This window comes from Thunnus albacares, chromosome 23, assembly GCF_914725855.1.
Source record: "Thunnus albacares chromosome 23, fThuAlb1.1, whole genome shotgun sequence".
NCBI classification, from domain to species: Eukaryota; Metazoa; Chordata; class Actinopteri; order Scombriformes; family Scombridae; genus Thunnus; species Thunnus albacares.
In genome coordinates this window covers 16243068-16266779 of record NC_058128.1, presented here as the reverse complement: position 1 = coordinate 16266779, position 23712 = coordinate 16243068, and the positions used below count along the sequence as shown (strand labels likewise).

The 23712-nt window shown below is 41.7% G+C and overlaps 2 protein-coding genes across 5 annotated transcripts; both read right to left on the bottom strand.

Annotated features, from left to right (window-relative positions):
• Positions 1-260: 260 nt before the first annotated feature.
• kdm5a (lysine (K)-specific demethylase 5A) lies at positions 261-19695 on the bottom strand. Of its 4 annotated transcripts, XM_044343871.1 has the most exons (30): positions 18598-19693; positions 17961-18453; positions 16835-16912; positions 16220-16342; positions 15388-15558; positions 14535-14726; positions 14141-14219; positions 13958-14049; positions 13678-13845; positions 13270-13389; positions 12803-12961; positions 10667-10848; positions 10404-10566; positions 10180-10299; positions 9892-10086; positions 9575-9756; positions 9244-9368; positions 8938-9088; positions 8625-8745; positions 8215-8391; positions 7942-8120; positions 7651-7789; positions 7309-7488; positions 6574-7134; positions 6273-6431; positions 5048-5176; positions 4776-4923; positions 4340-4560; positions 3577-4044; positions 261-1273 (listed from the first exon to the last, which is right to left on the bottom strand). In XM_044343871.1, exons 2-30 carry the CDS (start codon positions 18105-18107, stop codon positions 938-940), a joined length of 5265 nt encoding a protein of 1754 aa, XP_044199806.1. In that variant the 5' UTR covers positions 18108-18453; positions 18598-19693; the 3' UTR covers positions 261-937. The 4 variants fall into 4 exon arrangements, with proteins under 4 accessions (XP_044199806.1, XP_044199808.1, XP_044199805.1 ...); XM_044343873.1 differs by having other exon boundaries at positions 8625-8742; positions 17961-19695; XM_044343870.1 differs by having other exon boundaries at positions 17961-19693.
• A 159-nt stretch (positions 19696-19854) lies between these two features.
• Positions 19855-23075, bottom strand: LOC122975438 (aldo-keto reductase family 1 member D1-like). The gene is made up of 9 exons (XM_044343886.1): positions 22665-23075; positions 22386-22553; positions 22138-22254; positions 21915-21992; positions 21492-21614; positions 20710-20819; positions 20376-20541; positions 20213-20295; positions 19855-20131 (listed from the first exon to the last, which is right to left on the bottom strand). Exons 1-9 carry the CDS (start codon positions 22761-22763, stop codon positions 20089-20091), a joined length of 987 nt encoding a protein of 328 aa, XP_044199821.1. The 5' UTR covers positions 22764-23075; the 3' UTR covers positions 19855-20088.
• Positions 23076-23712: the final 637 nt, after the last annotated feature.

The window sequence follows — 23712 nt, the reverse complement described above, 5'->3', positions numbered from 1 at the left end:
GGTTTTCCTTTTCTTCTAAGAATCCAAACTTGAACTGGTTTTCTTGTGTGAGGACACAAAAAGTTAATTTTGCTAATTTTTGTTTCATTACCTCTGAAAGAAAACAAAAAACAAAGTGGACCATTTTTAATTCTTGACAACAGATGATTAAATTCTTAAATAAAGAAAAAAATGGAAAAAAGTGCCTTAAATTATGGCAAAATGCAGTGTTTCAAATACAAGACTCAGAATCAGAAAAGAAACCATCACATAACCATCAATCATTTGACTAGGAATAGTTTATTAAAGGTGAGAAAACAAAAAAAAGCCACAATCCATTTGTTTAATTGCTTAAAAGCTATGTACATTATAAATAATTGCACTACATTACAACCATTTGTTTTTCCTAGTCTTGAGTCCTACATATTGAGATGTTACTGTCTGAAGGGCCGGGCAGTGGGGGAGCGGTTCAGGACGACCAGTAAAACGCGACTGGGATCATATTTGTTCGAATACAACAGCTGGGGTAAGTGTGTGTTTGTCTGACTGTTAAGTGGACTGATGACTTTATTATTGTAGAGAGGAGGTTTTGGGAAGTAGCTGGTGGATGTTTCTGGAGCTAAAACTCTTGCGCGCTGTCGGCCTTCTCGACACATCTCAGCGCTCGGATCCCTCGCACGGAGAGGAGAGAGGAGGACATCAGTTTGTTTTAGTCTGTGAAGGCAGGACTTTGCTCTTCCTCTCCGTCTTTTTTCCTTGTGCTCTATAATCCAGGCAGTTACAGAAATGCCCCTGCTGAGCTTATTCATAAAGGGCTTTTCTTTCCCTCGGTTAGATGCCGGACAGTCTTACAGGTTGAGAGGTTGAAACGCTATCCTGGATACTGGATTTTGTGTTATGCACATTGTGTGAGGTACGGTATTCAAACTCAGTCTTAAGCCTCCTTTTTTTTTTAGCGCTAACTGCCCTGCTGAGGCTCTTGCTGCTGCTGATGATGTGAACTCGCTGGGTTTAGAAGCAAGGCGGATGGCGCGTGAGACCACGAGGCCACGACCGCCGCCGGCGAAGGCAGACTCTGCACGCTGCCGCTGCACATCGATGTCGCCAGCACCACCACACTCTCCTCTGCCACCTCCTCCACCGTCATCCCCGTGCCTCCCCCGCCCCCTCCGGCGGCCTTCCGGGAGCAGTCCATGCAGATGTAATCCTCGTTCTCCGCCATCTCGCACGACACGCCCACGCACACCTGGTGGAACCACTCGTCGCAGCCGCCGTCGCACTGCACCCAGTCCACCTGGACACACACACACACATGCGGACGAATGCAGACATGTGAGTGAGGATTAAGGATTATGATGACATTGAGAGTACAACGTGGAAACAATATGACAATTATTGAAAAAAAAAAAAAAAAAAGGGTGTTTGGCAGGGTTTTGTCAAACAAAACACACACACACACACACCAAAAAACACATTCAAGTGTAATTTTTAACAGGTCACGTTAAAGCTTTAAGTCTGTCACTGTTTGATTGATTTAATGTGAGTACAGAGTCAAATTAAGACCTGGGTGGACAGTAGATGATCTTTGATATGAGCAACACACCACTAAAAATTTTTGGGTTTCCCCAAAGTGATTGAATAAAAACGTGAGTTCAAGTGATGGACAGTGTGCAGGATACTTTGGTTTTCTTTTCAAATGCTTTTGATCCTATGCACCTGTTACTGAGACCTCGTTGTGTGCAGGGTTTACCAATGTAAAAGAAACATTAGGAACATCTTCCTACATCTCCTTTTCTTCATCTCTTCCTCTTATTGGAATATATTTAATAAAGCAAAACAATGAGACTATTAAATAAGTGCACTTCACATGCTCAAGAAACCCCAGTTTAGCTAGTCAATTAGTTCATAAGTGTTACACTATCTGCAGCAACATGTCACACAACATTTAATGCATTTAGTTTTTATGTCATATGTAATTATCTACACATCTTCTATTTTCTATACCAGCTGATCCTGTTAAAGGTTACAGAGGCCTGGATCTTGTACCAGAATGCACTGGTCTAGAGGCAGGATACACTGTGGACAGATCATTGGTTTGACCTCAGGTCAGATTCGAACCCGTGTTCAGCTAAATGATATGGGTTAATTTATAAATGGATGCAAAACATCCCATGCTGACGCGAAATGACGACTGATTGTGAGAGGGAAGATACGAACATCTCAATATCACTCGTTAGTCATCCCAACTTCAGGAGTTGAGAGCAACACTTTCACATTTCGTCACCTCTGCTGCAGGCTGCAGCCGATTCCACGGCTCTGATTGGCTGAGGAAGGAGACTGGCCACTGGTTAACTCGGTGGCCAGTCTCGTGTGCTGTCTCCAAAAAGGACCACATCGGCCTGTCCTGTTAATACGTTATGTGTAACTCTCTTTAAGGTGTTCCAGTGCTGTTATCAGCTGTTGATATTCAATAAAGTTCCCTTATGTTCATTTTGAAAAGTGTTCGTTATTAACTACATACAAGGAAAACCCGTGTCTAAAAACCCGTCACTAGGAGACACCTCAGTGTTTTGTTTCAAGGACCTGAATTTTCCAGTGATTAAACTATCAAGCAGAATTTACTGTTTCTTTATGTGTACAAGGGATGTTACTGAGGAGGGTGAAGAGCAGTCTGAGCAGCAATCTGCCAACATCATGGTACTGCAACAATCTCTGCAGACTTTTGATGTTTTTTTTTTTTACATTTAACACTTGAAATAATGAAGACGCTTGCAAATAAAAGGGTAATAGAAAATGTAAACCATACTTTGGGATTTCATTTGACTTCTTTATGATTCCATTAAACTCTTATAACTTTTTTTTTTTTTTTTTTTAAAAACAGAGCTACTTTTTATAACAAAATCATGCCTGATCTAATTAGATCAGTCTGCAATGGCCGCACATATGGGTGTCTCTTTATCATCTCACATAAAACTTTCTTATATTGTGATTGACAGTTATCATGTCTTAGTGAATGATAACAAGTACAAGTTTACATTTTGTTTAAGTGAGATCTTAGCTGAGCGGTTTCATTTTGACAATAATTTGATTTTGTTCTAATAAAACACTAAGCAACACTTGAGTCAAAGTGAGTGTATCATTTTACAAAGTGATTTTGAATACTTGACTTAAAGTCCTAATATGTCACTAGATAATGCTGTGATAATTACACAATATTAATGTTGTCCATATAGAGAACCTTTACTAATATGTATAAGGTTTTAAATAAATAGTTTAAAATAATATTTAAAAAAAACACACAGAACTTTGACGTTTAAAAAGGTGCACAGTCACATGGTCCCCTTGACCTCTGTTAACTGCTAAACCATAGCTGTGTCTATGAATCATCTATGATTTGCCCCTTGTGCCTCTTTTACTGCAACCTCCTGACAACACAATCTTCATCTGAAGTGCTGAGACTCACTTATTTTGTCTGTGTCTGTGTGTGTGTGTGTGTGTGTGTGTGTGTGTGTGTGTGTGGGAGGCATCAAATTGCAAATATACTGCAAAAATATTTTTCACTTTCATTGTGGATGCTAATGGCTGATGAGTCCTCACCTTATCTTTACAGGGTCTCTGGCAGTTCTTGGCTGCACAAACAGCGTTCTCATCATTGGAGTCTTCAGCCCCGGACCAGTCATACTTGGAGGGAATGTCGAGAATCTTCTTCTCTTTCCTCTTCTCCAGCCCCTCCCTGATGGCCTCAGCCTTAGCGGCTGCCTTCTCCTTCCGCTTCCTCTCCTTCTCCTCCTTGGCTAAACGTTTGGCCAGCTGCTTCATCTCCCGGTTCTTCTCCAGGTTGAGTTTGAGTTTCTTCTTCTTGGGTTTGCCCCCAAGACCAAGCTCCAGGCCCACCCTTTTCAGTTCTTTGGACTTGGCTGGTCGCATGTCTCCCATTGGTGAGGCGCCACCGGCGGCGGCCATCAGCATGTGGTGGTGCTCGGCCCTTTCTAACTTCCGTTTCCTCTTCTTCTCTGAATCTTTTAGCTTGATTTTCAGAGGCTTCTCCATTAGAGAGTCATCAGGCTGTGGGAAAGGAGGAAAAAATTAGCAAGGGGATTGAGAAAATGGGCGCATAGCACATTTTTGCCAAACTATTTGTCTTTTAAGGTGAAGACACCTAGAATGAATGTAGGTTTTCAATTACAAATGACTGTTTATGGGCAGGAGAGCTGTTTTTGGGAATAACGCAGGTATCTTCTGGCTACAGGAAGAAACCAGAGGGATTGATTCAAACACAAACCCAGTGATCGGTTACTATCCAACAATTGCCATGGGGTCCAGCTGCGCAATCGGGTTGCGTAATGGATGACCTCCCTACCTCCATGACCTGCAGGAATCTCTCCTCCGAGGGGGGGTGCGTGGCCTGCAGGATCCTCCAGATGTGCTGGGTCTCATCCAGGGACACCTCCAGCAGGTCTCCCAGCATCATCAGCTCCTCCAGCTGGGCCTTGGCCTGTGGGGACAGCTCGAGCACTGGCGGCTCCAGGCTGCGAGGGACCAGAGGGGTCTTCCTGGGCTGCTTTCTAGGCGTGCCCAGGTCTGAAATATAAATATGTAAATATTTTCAGTAAAAGATGACATATGCACTTATTAAAGAGGAAATCAGGAACACACAGCAAGTAAAATAATAAAAAGCTATTCTTTAATCATTTGTGCTTGAATGGTCAGATCGGGGCATGAAAAAACAACAAGGGATGATGGGTAGACAAACTCAAAGCAACAGAGGAAATCTTAGTAAGTGAATGAAGCCTCACTTTGCACGCAGGACTTGGAGGCTGAGGAGTAGGCGTGTTCGGCGCAGAAGGAGGGCGTGGCAGCCGGCCACATGTGACTGACCACTTCCTCGGACTTCACAGGGATCTCCTCATCACAGAAAAGGTAGGGCTTCACCTCGCCCGGGTCCTGGAACCACACAAGACACCCGACAACAGGGAAGAATTAGAATATATAAATAATGTTCCCAGTTTAGGGGCTGGCTTCAATTACATCACTCATTTAAAAATTAGACCACCTCAGCCTCATGTACCTTCATGTCGTAACCGTAAGTCTCCCTGATGTCCTCATCTGAGTCTGTCTCCTCGTCATCGTAGTCCACAGACTGCCGAGGTGATGTGGCTCTGCTGAAACCTGACTGCTGAAAAGTCTGGATGTGGCCCTGAGGAGGGAAAAAACACACATAGTGTAAACACAGAATTCGACAGCGCCTGAAATAGTGTATAAAGTTCTCAAAAGCACTTAACTTATAACAAAAATATGCAGGATGTTGTTGTTTTTTTTGACAAAACATATTACATACTTGAGAAAAAAATCCATCTACCATTTCATATGTAATTAATGTTATTCCTTGCATTTCTTCACATTTACCATGTCAGTGCAACCATTTGGTCTATTTCATGTTTACATATTAGTGCCCTCTTCTGGTGAATTCCATACCTGCATCAAAGCCACAGTTGAAACCAAAGGAACTACAATCTGTAACTCAAAGCAAGATTCCTAACAGGGGTGTAACTGTACACAAAATTCATGGTTCAGTATGTTCCTCAATTTTGGGGTCACAGTTCAGTAAGTTTTCAGTACAGCAGGGAAAAAAAGGGAGGAAAATAATATTTTGATCCTTTATTTTGAAAACTGCAAGCATTCAACAATAGCTCTTTCACCAAAACTATTACTGACACAGTTTACTTGTGCTGCAGTGGAAAAGGAAAACAACATTTTAGTTTCATGCAAGGAGCCAGGACACCTGTTTTCAGTTGTTCTATGCTGATTTATGGTCACACAGAAATGGTTCTTAGGACGTGTTGTCTGACCATGACAGAAATTAAATGTGTTTCTTGTTGTTCCAAACGCCTTTACTCAAAGGTGACCGTCACAGAGAGGGGAGGGGGACGAAGAGATGCAATATTATTTAGATGTGGGGATAATGGCAGATATTTTAATTATAATGATGGCAGCGACAATACATGAGCACGGGTAACCAGGGTAACAAGGGTAACTTGACTAAGCTGGCTAGCATACATCCATGAGCATGCTACAGCTAAGTGGTGTATTGCCAAAATGCTCCAGGCGGAACTCAAGCACTAGAATTATTGTTCCATGTGTTGGAGTAAGTGGAATATTAAACTATTTTGACAGTAATTGTTGACTGAACTGAACATCCTGTACCGAACGGTTTGGGATGAATACACCAAACGATACACCCCTAATACCTAGAGTCTTAGAGGTAGAACATTTAAGATTACAATCTGAAGTACCTGCAAGTCAGGGTTGGCAGCAGCTTTCTGCAACTCGGCATTGATGATCTTCTCGGTTTTCTCCCTAGCGGCCTGCTCCACCATGCGCTGGCTCAGCACTGACAGCTTCGCCAGGGCTGAGGACAGCTCCTCAGTGGCCAGAGCTTGACGTGCTCTGTCCTGGTAGGGCAGTTAGACAAGTGTAAGATTGAGTTTTTTAGTAAAGATTAAGAGCGTTTTAGTGATTTGCTCTGTATGCTGACAATATGAAGTGGTCAAAATAAATCAGGTAATGGTCTTTTGATATTATTTCCGTGCATACCTGCCAGCTCATTGCCCTCTCTGTCAAACACTGGAGGGCCTCTCCTTCTGGTAGACGCACTGGAAGCTTCTGCAGCGACACCAACAGCGACAGGATGGTTTCTAATCTCGGCCTCCTCGACCTCTGACACAGCGGGCACAGGAATTTGGAGTCCTTGCTATTGCTCTGCCAGCCCACACCCAGCTTCTTCTGGGATCCTGTCTTGGGCAGAGGCACGCACGCTCCGTGGAACCAGTCCTTACACAGCTCGCACTGCAGCATGAAACCGCTGGCTGTCTTTCGACACAGGCAGAACTTGACCTCCTCGATGCGGTCGGCCATGGCCATCTTGGCTAGATTGGCGGCGCGGAGTGAATGGATGGCCTCTACTTCTTTTTGCTCTTTGGATTTGAAGGCTGCTACAACGGTGGCGGGATCTCGCACCTCCTCAAGGCTCTCTTCCAGGTCACTCAAGGTGTCCGGGTCAAAGCCTCCTCTCTCCTTCTCCATGAGCTCCTTGACGCGCTTCCGCTTGCTCTTGCTGTTGCCGTAGACCCCGATGTCCACACGAGGACTGAGAACCTAAGAGAGGAGACAAATGAGAGCAACAAGTTTTCATTCTGCTTAAAGTACATATTATTCTACTTTGTGAGAACATGATAAGCATGTCAACTCAATATCATTTTAAATATTATAAAATATATATATTGACAGCCAAGAATCACTATGACTGCTACTTGAGTCATGACAGCCCACCTGGAGCAATGTGTAGGTGGAGTTCTTCTTGAGGAATGTGCGAGCAGTTCTCTCCCTCCAGGCTCTGGCTGAGGCCACCTGTGACTCCACCTGGGCCAGCGGATCTAGCCGGACAGGGATGGAGCGACCTCGAGCCAGCAGGCTCTCCAGCTGCTCCAGGTATGCATAACTACTGCCACTCTGTGTGTGGAGGATACAGAGAGGGAGAGGGGTTAAGAGAAAGCTTAGCTTGGTGTCTTTATTCAAATAGAGATACATATACAGACACTTTCTGCTGTAATTCATCAAACTTTTTTAACTAATTGTTACTACTCTGACATCTAGTGTATGCATAGTCAGTACCTGGATAGCCTCCACCTTGGCAGTCCACTCCTTAGCCTTCTGCAGGGCCTCTCGGAGGGCCAAAATATTAGGTAAGTATGCTGGAATGTTCCTGGCCTCCAGCACAATACTCTCCAAGGTCACCATGCTGTGGCGAGGCCTGAGGTTTTAAGAGGACAGAAAGGCAACGGAATGGTTCAGCATAAGAAGAACTGAGTAGCACGATTTGATTTTTTGCTCTATTGTTGTGATTAAACACCCCGATGTGGTCTTTGCAATTGCATGTGAGCAAATGGGTATATGCAACCATACCTGGCCTGCAGGCAGGCACGAGCCTTATCCTCCCATCTCTCCGAGACAGTGAGGATCTCCTGCAGTTCGGCCATTGCCTTCTCCACAGCGTGGTGGGGAGCCAGGCCCACCCCAGAGTCTATCAGCCTCTTCATCAGCTCCAGGGTGACGCGGTGGGGCTCGGCCAGGGTGACACGCACCTGGGATGTGAGCAGGGCACCGCAATGTTACATGAGGCCACAATTACAACTACTTATATAAAAACCACTCAAACAGGGTCTTATCAAGGCCTACCTCGTCGAGCCAGCGGGCCTGTTGAAGCTCCTGTTTGAGTCGGGGAAGCTCCGGCAGCTCAACGTCCAGGCCGCTGCCAAGGTCCAACAGAGCCTGAAGCTTGGAGGAATCAGGCATCTCATCTGCCAGTGCCACCTGGGCTCGCTCATGGAAGTCCTCCACATTTTCCAGTAACTCCTGGACACATGGGAGATATCGCACAGAGTGAGAGTAAAGGAAAAGAGGGATTAGTTATGTAAAAGTTTTAGCAGCAGTTCAATAGTATTTATGGAGAAAGAGGGAGATTTATAGGAGGACAACTGAGAAATATTAATATATCAGTGTAATTAACAGTATTTCATTGACAACAATGGCTAACAATGACTGTAGCTGGATGTCTGAGTAAGCACATAGGTATGGAGGGGACTAACTTTGACTTGACGGGCCTGGCTAATGATGCAGGGCAGCCTGTAGAGCTGGTCCACGAAGGCCTTGAGCTCATCCACTGTCAGTTTGGTACGGTTACGACTGCTCTCAGAACGCAGGCGGCTGCTGAAGACACACATGGACAAACACCAACGACTCAGTTCCCAACCTTTGCAACTTAGTGTGCACGAAATTGAACAGAAAAAAAATGTTCAGGTGTATACGTTTTCTGCAGGTCCCCACTTGCTGGTGTACGCTTAATCGGTACGTTGCTTTTCTTTTGGTTTACAATAAGTGTGTGTACTGACGTCCACTGACCTGTGTCTCTGCTTGCGGCTGAGCAGCAGCTGGGCTACAGAGGAGCATGTTTCAGCCTCCTTTACCATCTCTCTAAGGCGACGGAACAGAGCGTTCTCGGGGTACTTCCTGTCCTCTGCATCCTCCAGCAAAACCTTGAGCTCAATAAGATCTATGAGAGAGACAGTGAGAGAAGAAAAAGAGGGATGCACAATGTATAAATAGTCAGTCAGTCACAACTGATTCAGTCATACAAAACAATCCTCCAGTGACACAAAAACACATTTTTGTGCACCGTATATATATGGAGTAGAATAAAGAATAAACCTTTCTTGTTCTTCTGGTCTGCAGCCAAGGCCTCAGTGACTCTCTTTGCCCAGGTGTCATAGGACTGTGCCCGTGTCTTGACTCCATACAGCATGGACGGAAACTCCTCCAGATCATAGCGATACCTGAAATATATCATAAAAAAATATATTCTTAAGAATATGTGTAATGTGTACCAGTAAATGTGTGGTCAAGTACTGCTAGTTGATGTTATTCCACATTACTGAATTCACTTCAAAGCGATATCTTTTTAATAAATCTAATTAAACTGGTGTGTACTTTAATTGTTAGACATTTACTGTACATAGGCCAAAAAGCAAGAAATTCTCACCGGAGACACTTGTTGCCGAGTGGACAGTCACAGAGATCTGCCGCATGATGGAGACAAACCAGCCGGTCGGGGCTACAGGAACATGTCAGCGCAGACAGGAAACAGGTCGTCTTACACTTGTGGCACTGGCGCTCGTCGTCAGGGACCAGCTCAAAAACCTCCTGCTCTGAAGACAGCACCCCCTGGAAGTAAAGAGGAACATGAACTGATGAGTTATATATTTTCATGCCATAATTTCTACACATACAGCTAAAAATAAAAGGTTTTTGGCACCTTTCCGTCTCTATAAAAATGAAAAACAATGTGATTTCTCTCACCATTTCTTGGACCGCCTGTCTGAGTTGTGTCTCCTCCGCCATCATGTCTCCCATTTCCTTGAAAACAGCGGCAGCCAGTTCCACGTCAAGACTCTCTGGATCAGCAGCCATCTTGCACAGCAGCTCCTCATGGGAGAAGACGCAGTAGCGGTGCAGGCGTCGGTAGTGGGCCACACACTGACGGCCCATAGGTAACTGAGGAAAAGAAGAAGACAAAGGTGAACCATTCAGAGAAAAAAAACAACTTTCCAGTTCTTTTAATGGAAGAAGAATTTGCTTTTCACTCACCCAGTCAGCTGTGCAGAAGTTAACAGCCTCTGCGAAATTGTAGCCCTGGTTGAAGCCGCTGTGGTACGCCCTGGGGAAAGTCACCACAAATTCCCCTGCACACTGATTAGTCCTGTACACCTGAGGGGGGAAATATGTGATTAATAATTAATGTGAACAACAAACCAATATCTAATCAGATCCGATATCAATCCCACGAAACATCCAGGGCCCAGGCTACGTACAGGGACGCCATGCTCCATAAGGACATTGGGATTCATGATGGTGACCAGTTGATGGAGGAGGTCAGGCTGGGAGTCGAACAGCTCTGGAGCCAACTTTTTCATAACCGCCTCCAGCTGCTCTGCTGCTGAGGCTGGCACTCCATACCAGGTCTTTGGCTCTCCCCTGGAGAATAGAAGGAAAGGCATTTAAATATAAACTATTTAGCTCATGCTCTGACAGTATCCAGAGTGAGTTGTAATAAAGTCTTTTAATTAAGTCTCACCAGTGCAGGAAATTGATGGAGTAACTCCAGTGGTCCTCGATGTGCCAGCAGAATGAGGAGAAACACATGCCCACGTAGAGCCAGGGTACCTTCATACCCGAGATGTCCACGTTGATGTGGGTGAGCACCGACTGCTCCAGCACTGGCATGTTGTTCAGGTTCCAGCCCGAGTTGGCATACTCCTGATAGGATGGGAGAAAAAAGAGCTTTATTTCACTTAGGTAAAGAAGCTCCATTAAGTAAAAATAAAAAATGCCCTGGGGGTCAGTTAAATGGAAAACTAATGAATTAAATGTCTAAAGAGGAGGAGGCAGGAGAAATACTCATTAAAATGTAGTGCTTCCTCTCCATTAAAATGCAGCTTATAAACATTTCATAGAACGTGTAAGAAAATAATAAAATACAAAAAGGTTTTTGCCGAAACTACAAGACAAATTTTAACACCAAAATAATATCCACTCTCAGTGATAAGACATGAAATTAAACTATTGCAAGCTTTTGCAGTTACTAGTGGTTTATTTACTACAGTGTGTGTCTGACACATTCGAAATAACCACAGAATAATCCCAGTGCAGCCTTTTTCAAATGCATAACTCTAAGGGTGCACGATTCAGGAAATCTCACCATTCGATTCCGATTCTTGGGGTCACGATTCGATTCACAATCGATTCTTGATTCAAAATCAATTCTCAATTCAATACATTCATAGATTTGATTCTAGATTGATGTTTTGAGTTACTCTTTCCATTTGACTGCAATAGACACTTTTATAGGTCTCAAATAAAAAAGATCACACTGAATCAAATGTCAAACATTTGCAAGATTTATGTTCCTTTAGTCCACTCAGTCAACAGGAAACCAAAGCAGCCCTGAGACAAAGGGTCGAATGAATACAACTGCTAAGTGCAAAACTTCAAATAATAACTTAAATTCATACTTCAAATAACTAAATCAAATAAACAACAGCTGCCTGCTACATCTAGTTGTAAAGTGCAAACGAGAAAATTGATCAAATTGGTCAAATTAATCAGTATAAGCGGGTGATAATTATAACCGATTTTGTTTCTTTTTCTTAATTTCTCATGCAGATTACCATCTAATTGACATTTGTATATTTATTACATGAATATAAAGTCATGAAACTGGCAGCTTCGCTATTTACTGAATTTTATTGACTGTTTCAAAATACAGAACAGCTGTTTAAACGATTGTTTCGCTGCGGCATCTCATTGGCTCGTTTTTGGCAGTTTGTCATAAGCTTCAAGGAGACTACGTGAACTAGAGGAGACAAAAGTTGAACTAGAACCAAATTTTGGAGAGAGGCAACCTTTAACGCTGTACAACCCTGCCATATGACAAAAACATTACTAGGAAGATGGGAGGACATCTCTCTTTGTTTGATGACGTTAAAAGTAAAGTTAGGCTTTGCTGACGGCTTCCCGACTCATTTTAAAAAAGATGAGAGAGAGAGAGAGAGAGAGAAGTGGTGGTCGAGCGAGCTAGAGAGTGAATGAAGAGAGGGTGAGTGAGGAAGCTGGTGAATCAGATCAATAAAACGTTATTTTCTGACTGTTTCACAGCGGTTACAAATAAACAAGCCCACAACCATGGACTTGCGCTGCAACGCCTGATAATAGCATTAGTCTTGTCAAGTTCCTTCTTCCCTTTGAGATAATAAAATCCAAAATATGTCCAAATGATCGCCTTCATTGTCGGTGGGGCAGGTTGTATTTGTTTTTCTGTCAAGTATTCCATTGCTCGCGGTCTCTGTCTCCATGACAAACACTTCACCTCTTTCTTGCCCCTGGCCTTGGGTCCAGGGGCAAACTCATGTCAGGAAAAAATGGAAAACAGCGTCACGGCAAGACTGAAAAATGTAAATGGATTCTTTGAATTTCTGAATTGATTCTGAATCAGCAGATAGAATCGCGATTCTTATGTGAATCGATTTTTTTGTGCACCCCTACATGGTCCGTGACCAGACCACAGCTTTTTGCCAGAACTCTTCCATGATGACTTTTTTCTTATTGCCCAACAACTACTACAGTATTCTACTCTTCAACAGATAATTGTCAAGTCAACACTTGAAGAAGTTTTATGGAAATATACATTATATGACAATAACAATCTTCTCACCTCTTCATCTCCCAGTAGCCTCCTCTTGCCATCCCTGATGGGAAACCCGCTGCCCACCTCCTTAGAGCTGATATCAGCTCCGTACTCTACGATGACGTCCTCCTCGATGCTGCTGACCAGACGCCAGAACTCTTTTTCCACCAGCTCTGTGGGGACCATCTGTGGGCACAAGGTGGAACTAATGAAATCTCCTGCCTTCATCTTATTACTGAAAAGCCTGTGAGTAATACATTTAATCTTGAACTGCTGAAGCATACAAATCAGCAGTAGAAGATGAGAGGTGCAGGCAGTATTCAGAGAATTTTGTGTTAATGTGGAGGTGCTCAGCAATTAGTTAATATTGAACAGTAGTAAACTACACATCCTGCACAGCATGAGCAAAAAAACAGTTCCGTGACAGCCAGAAGATAGACGGACATCCATACAACAATTTACATATTCTAGCTCATTGACTGGAATTTACATACATGAACAGGCATGTTGAAATAGTCAGACTTGAAGTGGTCAGCCATTTCTCCAAAGCTCTGGAGAGAGTACTCCCTCACAGCCTGCTCAAAGCCAAATGCCTCCCTGGGCTTACTGCATTCCTGCGAGGGAAAGGGGACAACAAATTCATTATAATAGGAATTTACTTCAAATGCATTATGTATAAAGAGGGCAAATTCTACAATAGAGAAATTAGGAAATAAATAACAACTCTTATCACATGTTTAATGATTATAATTCTAACAATAACATGATGTCAAATGACATTTTTAGATGCAAAAATCGATTTTTGCAAATGTCTTCATATATTTGAGTGCCTGAAAATGATCAACTAATGTTTTAAACTTGCTTTAAGACTTTAGATAGACCACACAGTGTTAAAGCTTTACCTCAGCAACACACTTGGGGCAACGCCAGTCCCCTTTAGGCACATCCTGCAGGGGCGGGATCAGGCAGAAGGTGTGGTAGCTGTCGTCGCAGCCATCACACAACAGGAGCCGGTCCTCCTCGTCGCCTCGTCCACACATCAGGCAGAGGTACAGGTCGATCTGGGAGATCAATGTACATAAAAGAGGTAGGGGTGGTCACGCCCAGAGTTACCGAAGATACAAAAAGTTAAAAGTCAGCTATCAAGCAAATGCTAAACACGATGAATTGTCTGTTACTCACAAAGTTGACCTCCAGGGTCTCCTTGCGTGGTCTCATTTTGATGGCGAAGGCCTGAGCTTTGAGGTGACGCTGTCTCTTGTTGAATCCATCGTCTACATGAACGGGAAAAAGTGCCAGTGTAAGAGTAGTAACACTGCTGATTCATTGCTCGGTGTCTGCCATGTGTAAAAATGCAGGTCTTACCAGCTGACACGATCTCCAAGCCCACCATCTTGGGACTTGTACCAAAGATCTTGAGGCCTTTTGGCTCCTTGTTTTCTCTCTAGAGAAACACAGTAACAGCATCGAGAGCAGAGTGAGAAACAGTCTGTGAAAAACAGTGATCCTGCTAAAAGGCCAAATGTTAGACGGCCTCCGGGGAGCATCTCTGCCATCATCCCTGATGCTGAGGCAGAGGAGAGGAAGTGTAAGGACGAAATACAAGTAAACAAAGGATGAATTTGTGAACTATTTGCAACAGTAATGTTATCAAAAACTGTACTTGACATTCTGTAGTATGACCACACCTCCTGATCCAACTATTACCAATATGACACATTTTTACAAAGCACATTCTTGTACTTGTTTATTTGTTTACCTCAGACTTAAGACGCCTGGAGCGTCTCTCAGGCAGAAGCCGCTCTTTGGTTTGCGTTGCATCAACCTCCCCGTCTCTCTCCTTGTCTTTATCATCCTCCTCCTCTAGATCCTCTTCCTCCACCGCCTCCTCGCCAACCCCCTCATCTACTTCTTCCTCATCATCCCCCTCATCGTACAGCCGCTGGAGGCCCTGATTGGAGAAAGGAGTGAAGTGTTAAGAGAAATAGGTTTTTGAAACCTGTGAACACCAATTCAGTCCTTTTACGAAACATGGATACTGTTACTGGGACATTTGGCCCAAAGCTATCTGCAACATGATTCAGTCAGGCCAAGTTCAGTTGGTGTCCCATAGTATAAAGCAGACTGAAATTTAAGAGGAACACTGAAAACACAAAGCCAAAGCAATATTATCTCAATGGGAAAGAAATGTAAAGATAGGCATAAGAGAAGTCTCTTCAACAACTAAACTCGGTCAAATGGGTTTCAACTTCTCCCAACTTTTGAAGGTTGTTGTACAACTTCAGTTACAATAAGACATTTATCTCATGTACAATGTAGCAACATGGCTGCATTCTTACATTGTGTTTACGATGTTGGTGGATGCTGGAGCTAACAGATTTGCTGCCAAACAACACTGCATCGTGTGTCATTTTATCAGAAAACCAACCTCTGAACACACAACAAAATGAAACAAAAAGACGACAAACAAGCAAACATGCCTGTTGCCTTTTTAAAAACTTGTGGTGGCCTGAAATATATTTAACTACGATGTTCCTGCCAATAACAAAATTATTACTATTGTGCAGCAATATGAAGCACAGACAAACTACAGTTTAGTCAGCAGCACTCACAGTTAGTGTGGCTCCAGACTGGAAGAGCTCATAGGGGTAGAGGATCCTCTCATAGTGGGAGCGTAGTAGTGAACCGGTTCCTTTCCCAGATGGGAAGCCCATCCGACTGGACACCTTAGACCACCTCTTCTCTTTACACACCGTCTCAAAGCCGCCCTCGGATGACACAATCTGAAACGCACACAGGTGAGCATTTTTACCAGCGTGAATGACAAAATGTTTAAACAGCCTAGTGCAAAACAAAGGGTAAGAAAACAAGAAAAACCTGACTCTCCTTCACAAGAGGGACATTGGAGCTGCAATTAATGATTATTTTTGATATCCATTAATCTAGAGATTATTTCCTCGATTAATTGGTTCATTGTTTTGTGTTTAAAATATCAGAAAATAGTGAAAAATGCCTGTTATGACTTCCAACGGCAAAAGGTGAAGCATCCAAAATGCTTGTTTCAGTCCAAAACCCAGAGATATTCAGTTTACGATCAAACAAAGAGAAGCATAAAATCCCCACATCTGAGAAGCTGGAAACAGGGAGTGGATGGCCTTTTTGTTTGAAAAAAAACTTAAGTTGAGGATGAATTTTCTGTTGATTGACTGGTTTATTGGTGCAGCTCTATGTGAAATTGCACCAACAGACAACGTGTATCAGGAATGACAAATAGCAGCCAATATATTTGCTATTTTTCTAACTTTCGAGATAAATCATCAAAACTATTTGCATAGTTTTCCGTATTTTCAATACACATCTAGCATCTAGTAAGAAGACACAGATACTTAACCCCACTAAAATCAATATTATATATTAAGTGTATCCAAACTGATCTAGTTTTACCTTGCCGAGCTGATAGAGGTCCAGGATCTTTCTCTCCACGTGAGGGAATCGAATCTTGGATCCCTGCAGTTCCCAGAACTTTGCGATCTGATCCAGAAAGTTGAGCTTAACCCGAGTGAGGGCCTGGACAGAGAGAGGACAGATTACAGACTCTAAATGCAGGAGTCCAATGTTCTGCTGTTGTGCACAGTGGATACCTCGGGCAAAATTATGTCTGAATGGCTGCACTCTGCTAAAAGACCATACTGCTCTGGTTATGTGAAAATCCCATAACTCCAGTATTGGAGCTGCTCTGCTGCCCCTTCATTTACCCACATTAAAACATCACAGTAGGAGTAGAAATCTCAAAAAGGTGTTGGAGGATAAGACACTGAAAGTGGAAATGGCGTCTAAATACTCTGCTGCCATCCAAGGAGTATTGATATGATAATTAACAGTATATCTTGGAACAGCGTAAAGCATGTGGGTGCTGTTTCTCTCCAGAAATATCAAAACTGAAAGCAATTAGAATAATCTACAAAATACATGAAGGTTAGTTTCCGTTTCCAGTTCTTTCAAAACACCCCCACTCAATACTTTTGTTGATAGCATGATGCATCTTCTTGGAAATCTCACCTCAAGTTCATTCAGCCTTTGTACTCGAGGAGTGAAGCGGAAGTTGCGCACATCGCAGGCAAACGGAGGCTGCCAGTCCTGATAGACGAGAACACAGAAACAGAAACATTAACTCATTACCAAAACAACAATAAGGAAATGGCAGCAACACACCGCAACTTGCAACAAATCACTGTCTCTCAGGAGGAAATAACATGAGCTGAAGGTACTTAGTGAAGAGGCTGAGGCTGTAACAGTTTAAAACAGTGTAGTTATAGTGCCTATTTTAGTGCGACAGTATCGTAGGGATGATAACTGGTGCTTTCACAAAATATTTACACAATGAGATGTTTGATGGATAATCATCAGTAATGTGGATATAATGACTAAGAGGGTAAAAACAAATAATAGAACAGCTAGAACAGTCTGGTAAGTTCAGAAAAATACATCACTTTACTGTAATGCAGCCTTTAAAACCAGTAAAAGACAACACGATATCCAAAATCTAAGACGATATCTAGTCTCATATCACGATATCGATATAAAAATCGATATATTGCCCATCTTTAACAAACGTAGCTTCTTTCAAGCTCTTCTTGTGACATTTCTGTTTATTCTGAAAGATGTAAACGCTCTACTGGCCACACAGACACCCCCAGCAGTTAAAGGTCCAAGAAAATTATTATGTATTATAATGGATTTCTTGTATGTTTTATATAAAATAGCATGTATGTGGGTTTAAAGTGTGTCAGGAGGGACAGGCCTGCATGTGGCCCAATGTCGCATCTTCGCAGCTAACGTGGTACAATCACTGTACTGTAACTTAGCCAGCTATGAGAGAAAACAAAAACAAAGCAAATGTGATCGGGATTATTGGATGTGTTCCGCCTTTATACAACTTTTAAGCACCCCAAAAACAAGCCAGTATCACCTAAGTGCAAAATATGTGCAGTTGAGTGCTAAGAAATTAAGCCTTATTTGACCTCTATTAGGGTAATGGCAACTAGTTACGTCGTTGCCTTTCGCAAAATTCACGCAGGCCCAAAGTAAACTAGCACTGGCTTACGTAAGAACATAACAGCCAAATCCTCGCCGACTCCGACACAAATGTTTATTCCCATGCTCTAAAATGATAGCTGAGGTTTACCTCGGGGGGTCGAATCTTGCAGATGCCCGTTTTCTCTGCAATGGGTCGGATCTTGTTGATAAATCCTAATGGATCCGAGAAATCCTCCCAACTCGGCTCAAAAACAGGACATTCAGGAGGGGGGACAAACTCAGCAAATGCAGACATGTTGGAGTGGTGAATAAATAGTCTTTAAAAAAAAATTGGTTTTGTTTTTAACACAGAGTTGAGGCTCAACAGTCCATGATTATTTCCAGTTATTTTCTTCTTGGGGAACTTCCTCCGTGTCCATCATGATGCTTCAAATCAGCTATATCACAATTCACTTTAATGACAGGACATGGATGCATAAAAACAAAACAACCGAGCTGCGGGTGATTTTCATCCGCTCACAGGCCGGGCCAGGGCCGGGGAGAGTCTTCACCACCACTCCCCTACCTGGGACGGAGGGCAGGGTCAGTCCAAAACGCCATCAGTCCTCACAGACGAGAAGCTTCACACACAAAAATCAACTCTGCAGCGAAGATTTGAGCAAAAGGACGGGTCACAGACAGAATTTGAAAAGAAGTTTTGTGGATACAAAACAAAAAACAACCCAGCTTTGCAATGTTTGCTGCGATATTATGTTACGCAAGCTAACGTAGCTACGTCTGTGTACCTGGGTAGTGCATGATTTCTTCGTGATGATGCATTTTCCAACAAAGTTATCCACGGCTGGCTACGTCTTATGGCTGGCTAGTAATCCGGTCTTTGTGTCCACTTCTTCGAGTACCTGGAAGCTAAGTACCAGCCAAGCAGGACCACAACAAGGGGGCTAAGTAGTAGCAGGCGAACATTGTTGACTGACGCTTTCACTCAGTGCAGCAACCCCCCATTCATTGAAGCATTTGAAGCGATGGAAAACTAGCGTAGGGCTAATTTGGTTAGCTGAAATAAGCTTAGCTGCTGCAGCTCGTTGCGCAGCTAACATTGACGTTAGCTGAAAAAGTCGGTTGAGAAGGACTGTCCGCCATGGCTTGATTAAGTTGATTGGATTACAAAGGAAAAAAAGCTACAATCCTTTCGTTTAGTTTTACCGGGTGTCACTTTACGTATAATTTAACGTCGTCTGTAGCTATGGTAGCCGCATTAGCCAACGTGCTAGCTATAACTAGCTGTTAGCAAGGTTGGGAAGAGCTGTGATGGTGCATTCTCGGAAGCCTCGGAAAGTTTTTACTACTTCCGAGTTCGCAAATTATAAAAAAGGCAGTGATTTGTCTGAAAATAGCCATTTACAACAATTTGAATCAGAAGCAGCTAATGATGGCTGTTGTCTTGTTATGGAAATTAAACAATGCCGTGTGTGTTGTATCGGTACAATGAAAGAGATTCTGGTGATAATTTATGATATCACAAGCAATCAAACTATAATATATATCTGCATTACCTTTGATAACCGTCACGGCTATTACCTTGACGCCACATCTGAGCATCTAGAGTATGACCGCAAGTTAAAAAGACTGACAGTCTTGTGTGTCACTTTGACAGACATTCTTGAGCGTTGAAGGCAAAAGTATAATATTTCCTACAGCACATGAAGGCAACACTTTCTACAAGGATTCGTTGAATGGAAATAAATCTGATTAACTTTTGCTGAATACGTGCTCAAACTTGATTGTACTGTTCAATGATTAAAATGTCTTATTCATAAATATCTCTTTGTTACAATAATATCAACTGTAATACAAATACAATCGTGCCTCCGCTTCCATCTCAGATTCGTCCAGATTGAAGTGTTCATCCAAACATGTGAGGCCATTGAGAACATTGTTGTACATTTGTTTTTGAATAAATTACAATAGCTTTTAAAAAAATATATAAGTTTGAAAAATATTAATAACGAAAAATAAATAAAATACAAGTCATTTCCCACAAATGAAACTGAGGGACTTTATTGAAATAATCAGATTTCCTTCTTTATAAAAGTCAAGTTAATCAAACTTGCAGTGAATTATATATCAGAAATATTTCATGGAATTTACAATGACAGTGCTATCAAAATTATTTACAAGTTAAGGCACAAAACATTGTAAAATCAAAAACAAACAAACACACACACACAAAAACAAGTGTTTCTCAAAATTAAATGACTTGTTGATATCTACTGGGTCTAGTAGTCATCAAAAAATGGATACTCAGGGTGATCAGACCACCTGTTGAATCAATGAGGAGAAATATGAATTATTTGCTTATTAGAAGAACAGAACATCACTCAATACATATTATATACTCACATGAGGAGCTCCACAAAACGAATGTTCTTGTTCAACCCCTCAATGCTCTTCATGTCAGCCTCAGAGAGTGAGAAGTCAAATATCTGTAGTGTTGAAAACAGACTATGAGGCAACGCAGCAAAAAGAAAGAAAACTAGCAATGCTGAATCAATGCCAAACAAACCTGGAAGTTCTCCTTTATCCGCACAGCGTTGAAGCTCTTGGGGATGACCACCACTCCTCTCTGCATGTTGAACCTCAGGGCCACCTGGGCTGTGGTCTTGTTATACTTTTTAGCAAGTGATACCAGTGTCTCATCTTTCAACAGTGGGGGGCATGTCAGGTTTACCCTGTTGAAATGTGACACGGCAAATTCATTTTCTTTTACAGATAAATGCATTCCATCTTTATTTACTTATTTTAATTATTTTATATTATTTATTAACTTATTTGAACACAGGGTATTTTACTAGTTATACTTGAACAGAATGTGATGGATTCAAATTTCTCCACCATACCAGGACTCATCTCTAGATGTCCCCAGGGGGCTGTATCCCACGATGACGATATCATTCTGCCGGCAGTACTCAAGCAACTTTGGCTGAGTGAAATAGGGATGGCATTCAACCTGTATTTAAAAAAAAAAAAAAAAGGAAAAAAAGTGTTAGCCTGTGCTTGCCTGCTGTATTAGTCGACCCAGTTTTCCCAAGGGTATCATTACACTTCTTTTAAAGGATAGGTTTACAGTTTTTTCAAGTCTGTCTTAAAACAACATCCAGATGTCCATATGAACACTGAGAGAGGTTTTCCTCACTGTAATCATTCCTTGTGTTCATACTGGCTATGAAAAGATCCCCTTCTCTCTTTCACTTTGGAAATGATGTCGCCAAAAAGTTTATATAAGGCTTAAGTGGTCTGGGTTAATCATATCAAGTGGATATCTGCCACATTTGCAGTCTTTTTAGCATCAAATTCCCCTTTTGCTTTCCTCTTGAGCTGCAGGGGGAGTATAGTAACAAAAAGAGCAACTTTGGCACTAAAAGTACTGAGGGAGGCTTGTGGATTTTGGCCGCCATCACTTACATTATAAGCGCATTAGAAGGGGATCTTTTATTTGCCAGTATGAAGAGGAGGAATGATTATGGAAAGGAAAACTCTATTTAAATGTTTACTTGGGCACCTGGTTATTGTTTGAATTCAGATTTGAAAAACTGTGAACCCATCCTTTAAGTTTAAAGTTCACTGTATTATCTGCCACTTTTTTTTCCTAAAAATAGGTCTACTATCAACATATCAGTACCTGGTTTGACACAGGTTTGTGTTTCAGTCCAGGTTTGTTAAGGATTAACTCCAGTTGTCGCTTGTTGAAGTTGGACACTCCTAGAGATTTTACCAGCCCAGCATCTTTACAAGATTCCAAAGCCTACACAGGAGGTTAAAACAAGTCAGAAAGGAGTAAATAAAACTTTGAACTTTGAACAAAATGTTATAGGTTTATACACACACAACACAGGATGCCGCCCGAGGCTTATCTAAGTGCGGTAAACATTGACTTGCATCAGGAATTGCTATAGTCAAGACGGTGAGTGACCTTCAGTTGTGCAACCGACAGCAGATTTTCTTAATCATTGATTTATAGTCAGTGTCATGCATAAATGAGTTATCAAATTAATAAAAGTTTCTATTCTTGACTGTACAGTAGACAGCAGGTCAAAATTCTCACCTCCCAAGTAGCACAGAGATCCGTCTCATGATAAATGTATTTCCCATTTTCGTCCTTCGGGTAAAATGTATCTCCTGGCTGCAGTAAATAATAATATCAGTATTCAATGAGGTGAAATGACAGTAATTCAAAGCTACAAATAAGAGACAGTTATTAAAATGCCATGCTGTTTTCAGTATTTCAGCAGGTATTTTTTTAAATGTGACATTAAATACATGTGTACCTTGAAGGCAGTGGGCATTTCTACAATATAGAGGTCGACATAATCCAGCTGCAGTGTTTTCAAGGTTTTCTCTAAAGCAGGTCGTACCAGTTCTGGCGGATGGAAGGTGTTCCACAGCTGCATGAACAGTCAAGATAGAAAAAGGTAAGAGTTACTGCCAAAATGTAGCGGTTACAACTGAAGTCATGCAGTTTTTTTTTAAAAACAATAATTTTTACACAAACTGATTGAAACAAGCTGTTGCAAACCTTTCCGCAGTAGAAGATGTCCTCTCTCTTCACAGTCCCATCTGCAATTTTCTCCCTTATAGCTTGTCCCACTTCATGTTCGTTGAAATAAACCAAAGCCCCATCAATGTGTCTGTACCCTGTTTCAATAGCCACTTTCACCGACTCGTATGCAGTTCCTTTAGGAGTCTATTGTAAAAATACACTTTATGAATGAGTATGGTTGTAAAAATAAAACATAGTTACACACAGTGAAAAGTGTAAATCTTTGAAGTTTATGTCCTGTGTAATGTGTCTTACTGTGCGGGGATCTCCATATGTTCCCAGTCCAATCAAAGGTATGCTGTTCCCATCATTCATAGGAACGGAGTGACTCTCAGCTGTCAAATCCATTCTCATCAAAGTGTGAGGTGTCAAAGTTAAAAAATTCCCCAGTACTGCTGTATCACATCAAATACAAGCTGATCCACAATCATTTTCTTTTAGTGCTCTGAGGCAGAGGCAGGACTCCACCCAGAAAGGGGAAGCACCCTCCCACACGAACGGGCAAATAAGGATAGTGTACAAGTTTTCACTTGTACAGTGGTGGAAAGTAACTAAATATATTTATTCAAGCACTGTACAATTTTTAGGTACTTTCCATTTGATGCTACTTTATACTTACAGTTCGCTACATTTCAGAGGGAAATGTTATACTTTCTACTCCACTACATTTATCTGACAGCTTTAGTTTATTTGTCAGATGAAGATTTGAAATAATGGATAATATAACAAGCTTTTAGAATACAACACATTGTTAAAGATGAAACCAGTGGTTTCCAACCTTTTTGTTTTTTGATGTCTTACAAAAAGCAGTGTGGAGTCAGGGTCACATTTCAGATGTCTATGAGCTGTTAACAGCTCCACCAAATCATTTCAATAATGTTCAAATGATTAAATATTTCACCAAAGATCAAAGATTAGAGGAAAAAGTCAAAAAACTGAAAACAGATGCGTGTATCTAACTGTATATAAAGTAGTTGAAACTAGCTCCACCTCCAGCAGCTATAACAGTAACATGCTGCTCTAATGCTGATGCTGCAGTATTAATAATCTAACGATGTCATATATAATAATAAATCAGTCAGAGGGACCAAACCACTCCTGTTATTGCAATACTTTAAATACATTTTGCTGCTGATACTTATGTACTTACATGGTATACTTTTATTAGTATATTTATATACTTTGTGTACTTTTATGGTTATATCTCTAGTGTCTTTTATGTTTTTATTTATTCTATTCTATTTTTAATATATTGCTATATTTGAGTTAGTTGATTTAGTTATTGTATATATTTTAGCTCTTA

Excerpts from the sequence above, each read along its gene's own strand:
- kdm5a (XM_044343870.1), bottom strand. The coding sequence starts at position 18,107 with ATGTCTGCATTTGCTGAGTTTGTCCCCCCTCCTGAATGTCCTGTTTTT. Across the intron at positions 10,849-12,802 it reads GGCTACTGGGAGATGAAGAG|GAGTATGCCAACTCGGGCTG; the intron begins GTGAGAAGATTG and ends CCATCCTATCAG. Across the intron at positions 4,924-5,047 it reads CTTACGGTTACGACATGAAG|GACCCGGGCGAGGTGAAGCC; the intron begins GTACATGAGGCT and ends GTGTGGTTCCAG.
- LOC122975438 (XM_044343886.1), bottom strand. The coding sequence starts at position 22,763 with ATGAGAATGGATTTGACAGCTGAGAGTCACTCCGTTCCTATGAATGAT. Across the intron at positions 22,255-22,385 it reads ACATCTTCTACTGCGGAAAG|CTGTGGAACACCTTCCATCC; the intron begins GTTTGCAACAGC and ends CTGTTCATGCAG. Across the intron at positions 21,993-22,137 it reads AAATGCCCACTGCCTTCAAG|CCAGGAGATACATTTTACCC; the intron begins GTACACATGTAT and ends TATTTACTGCAG.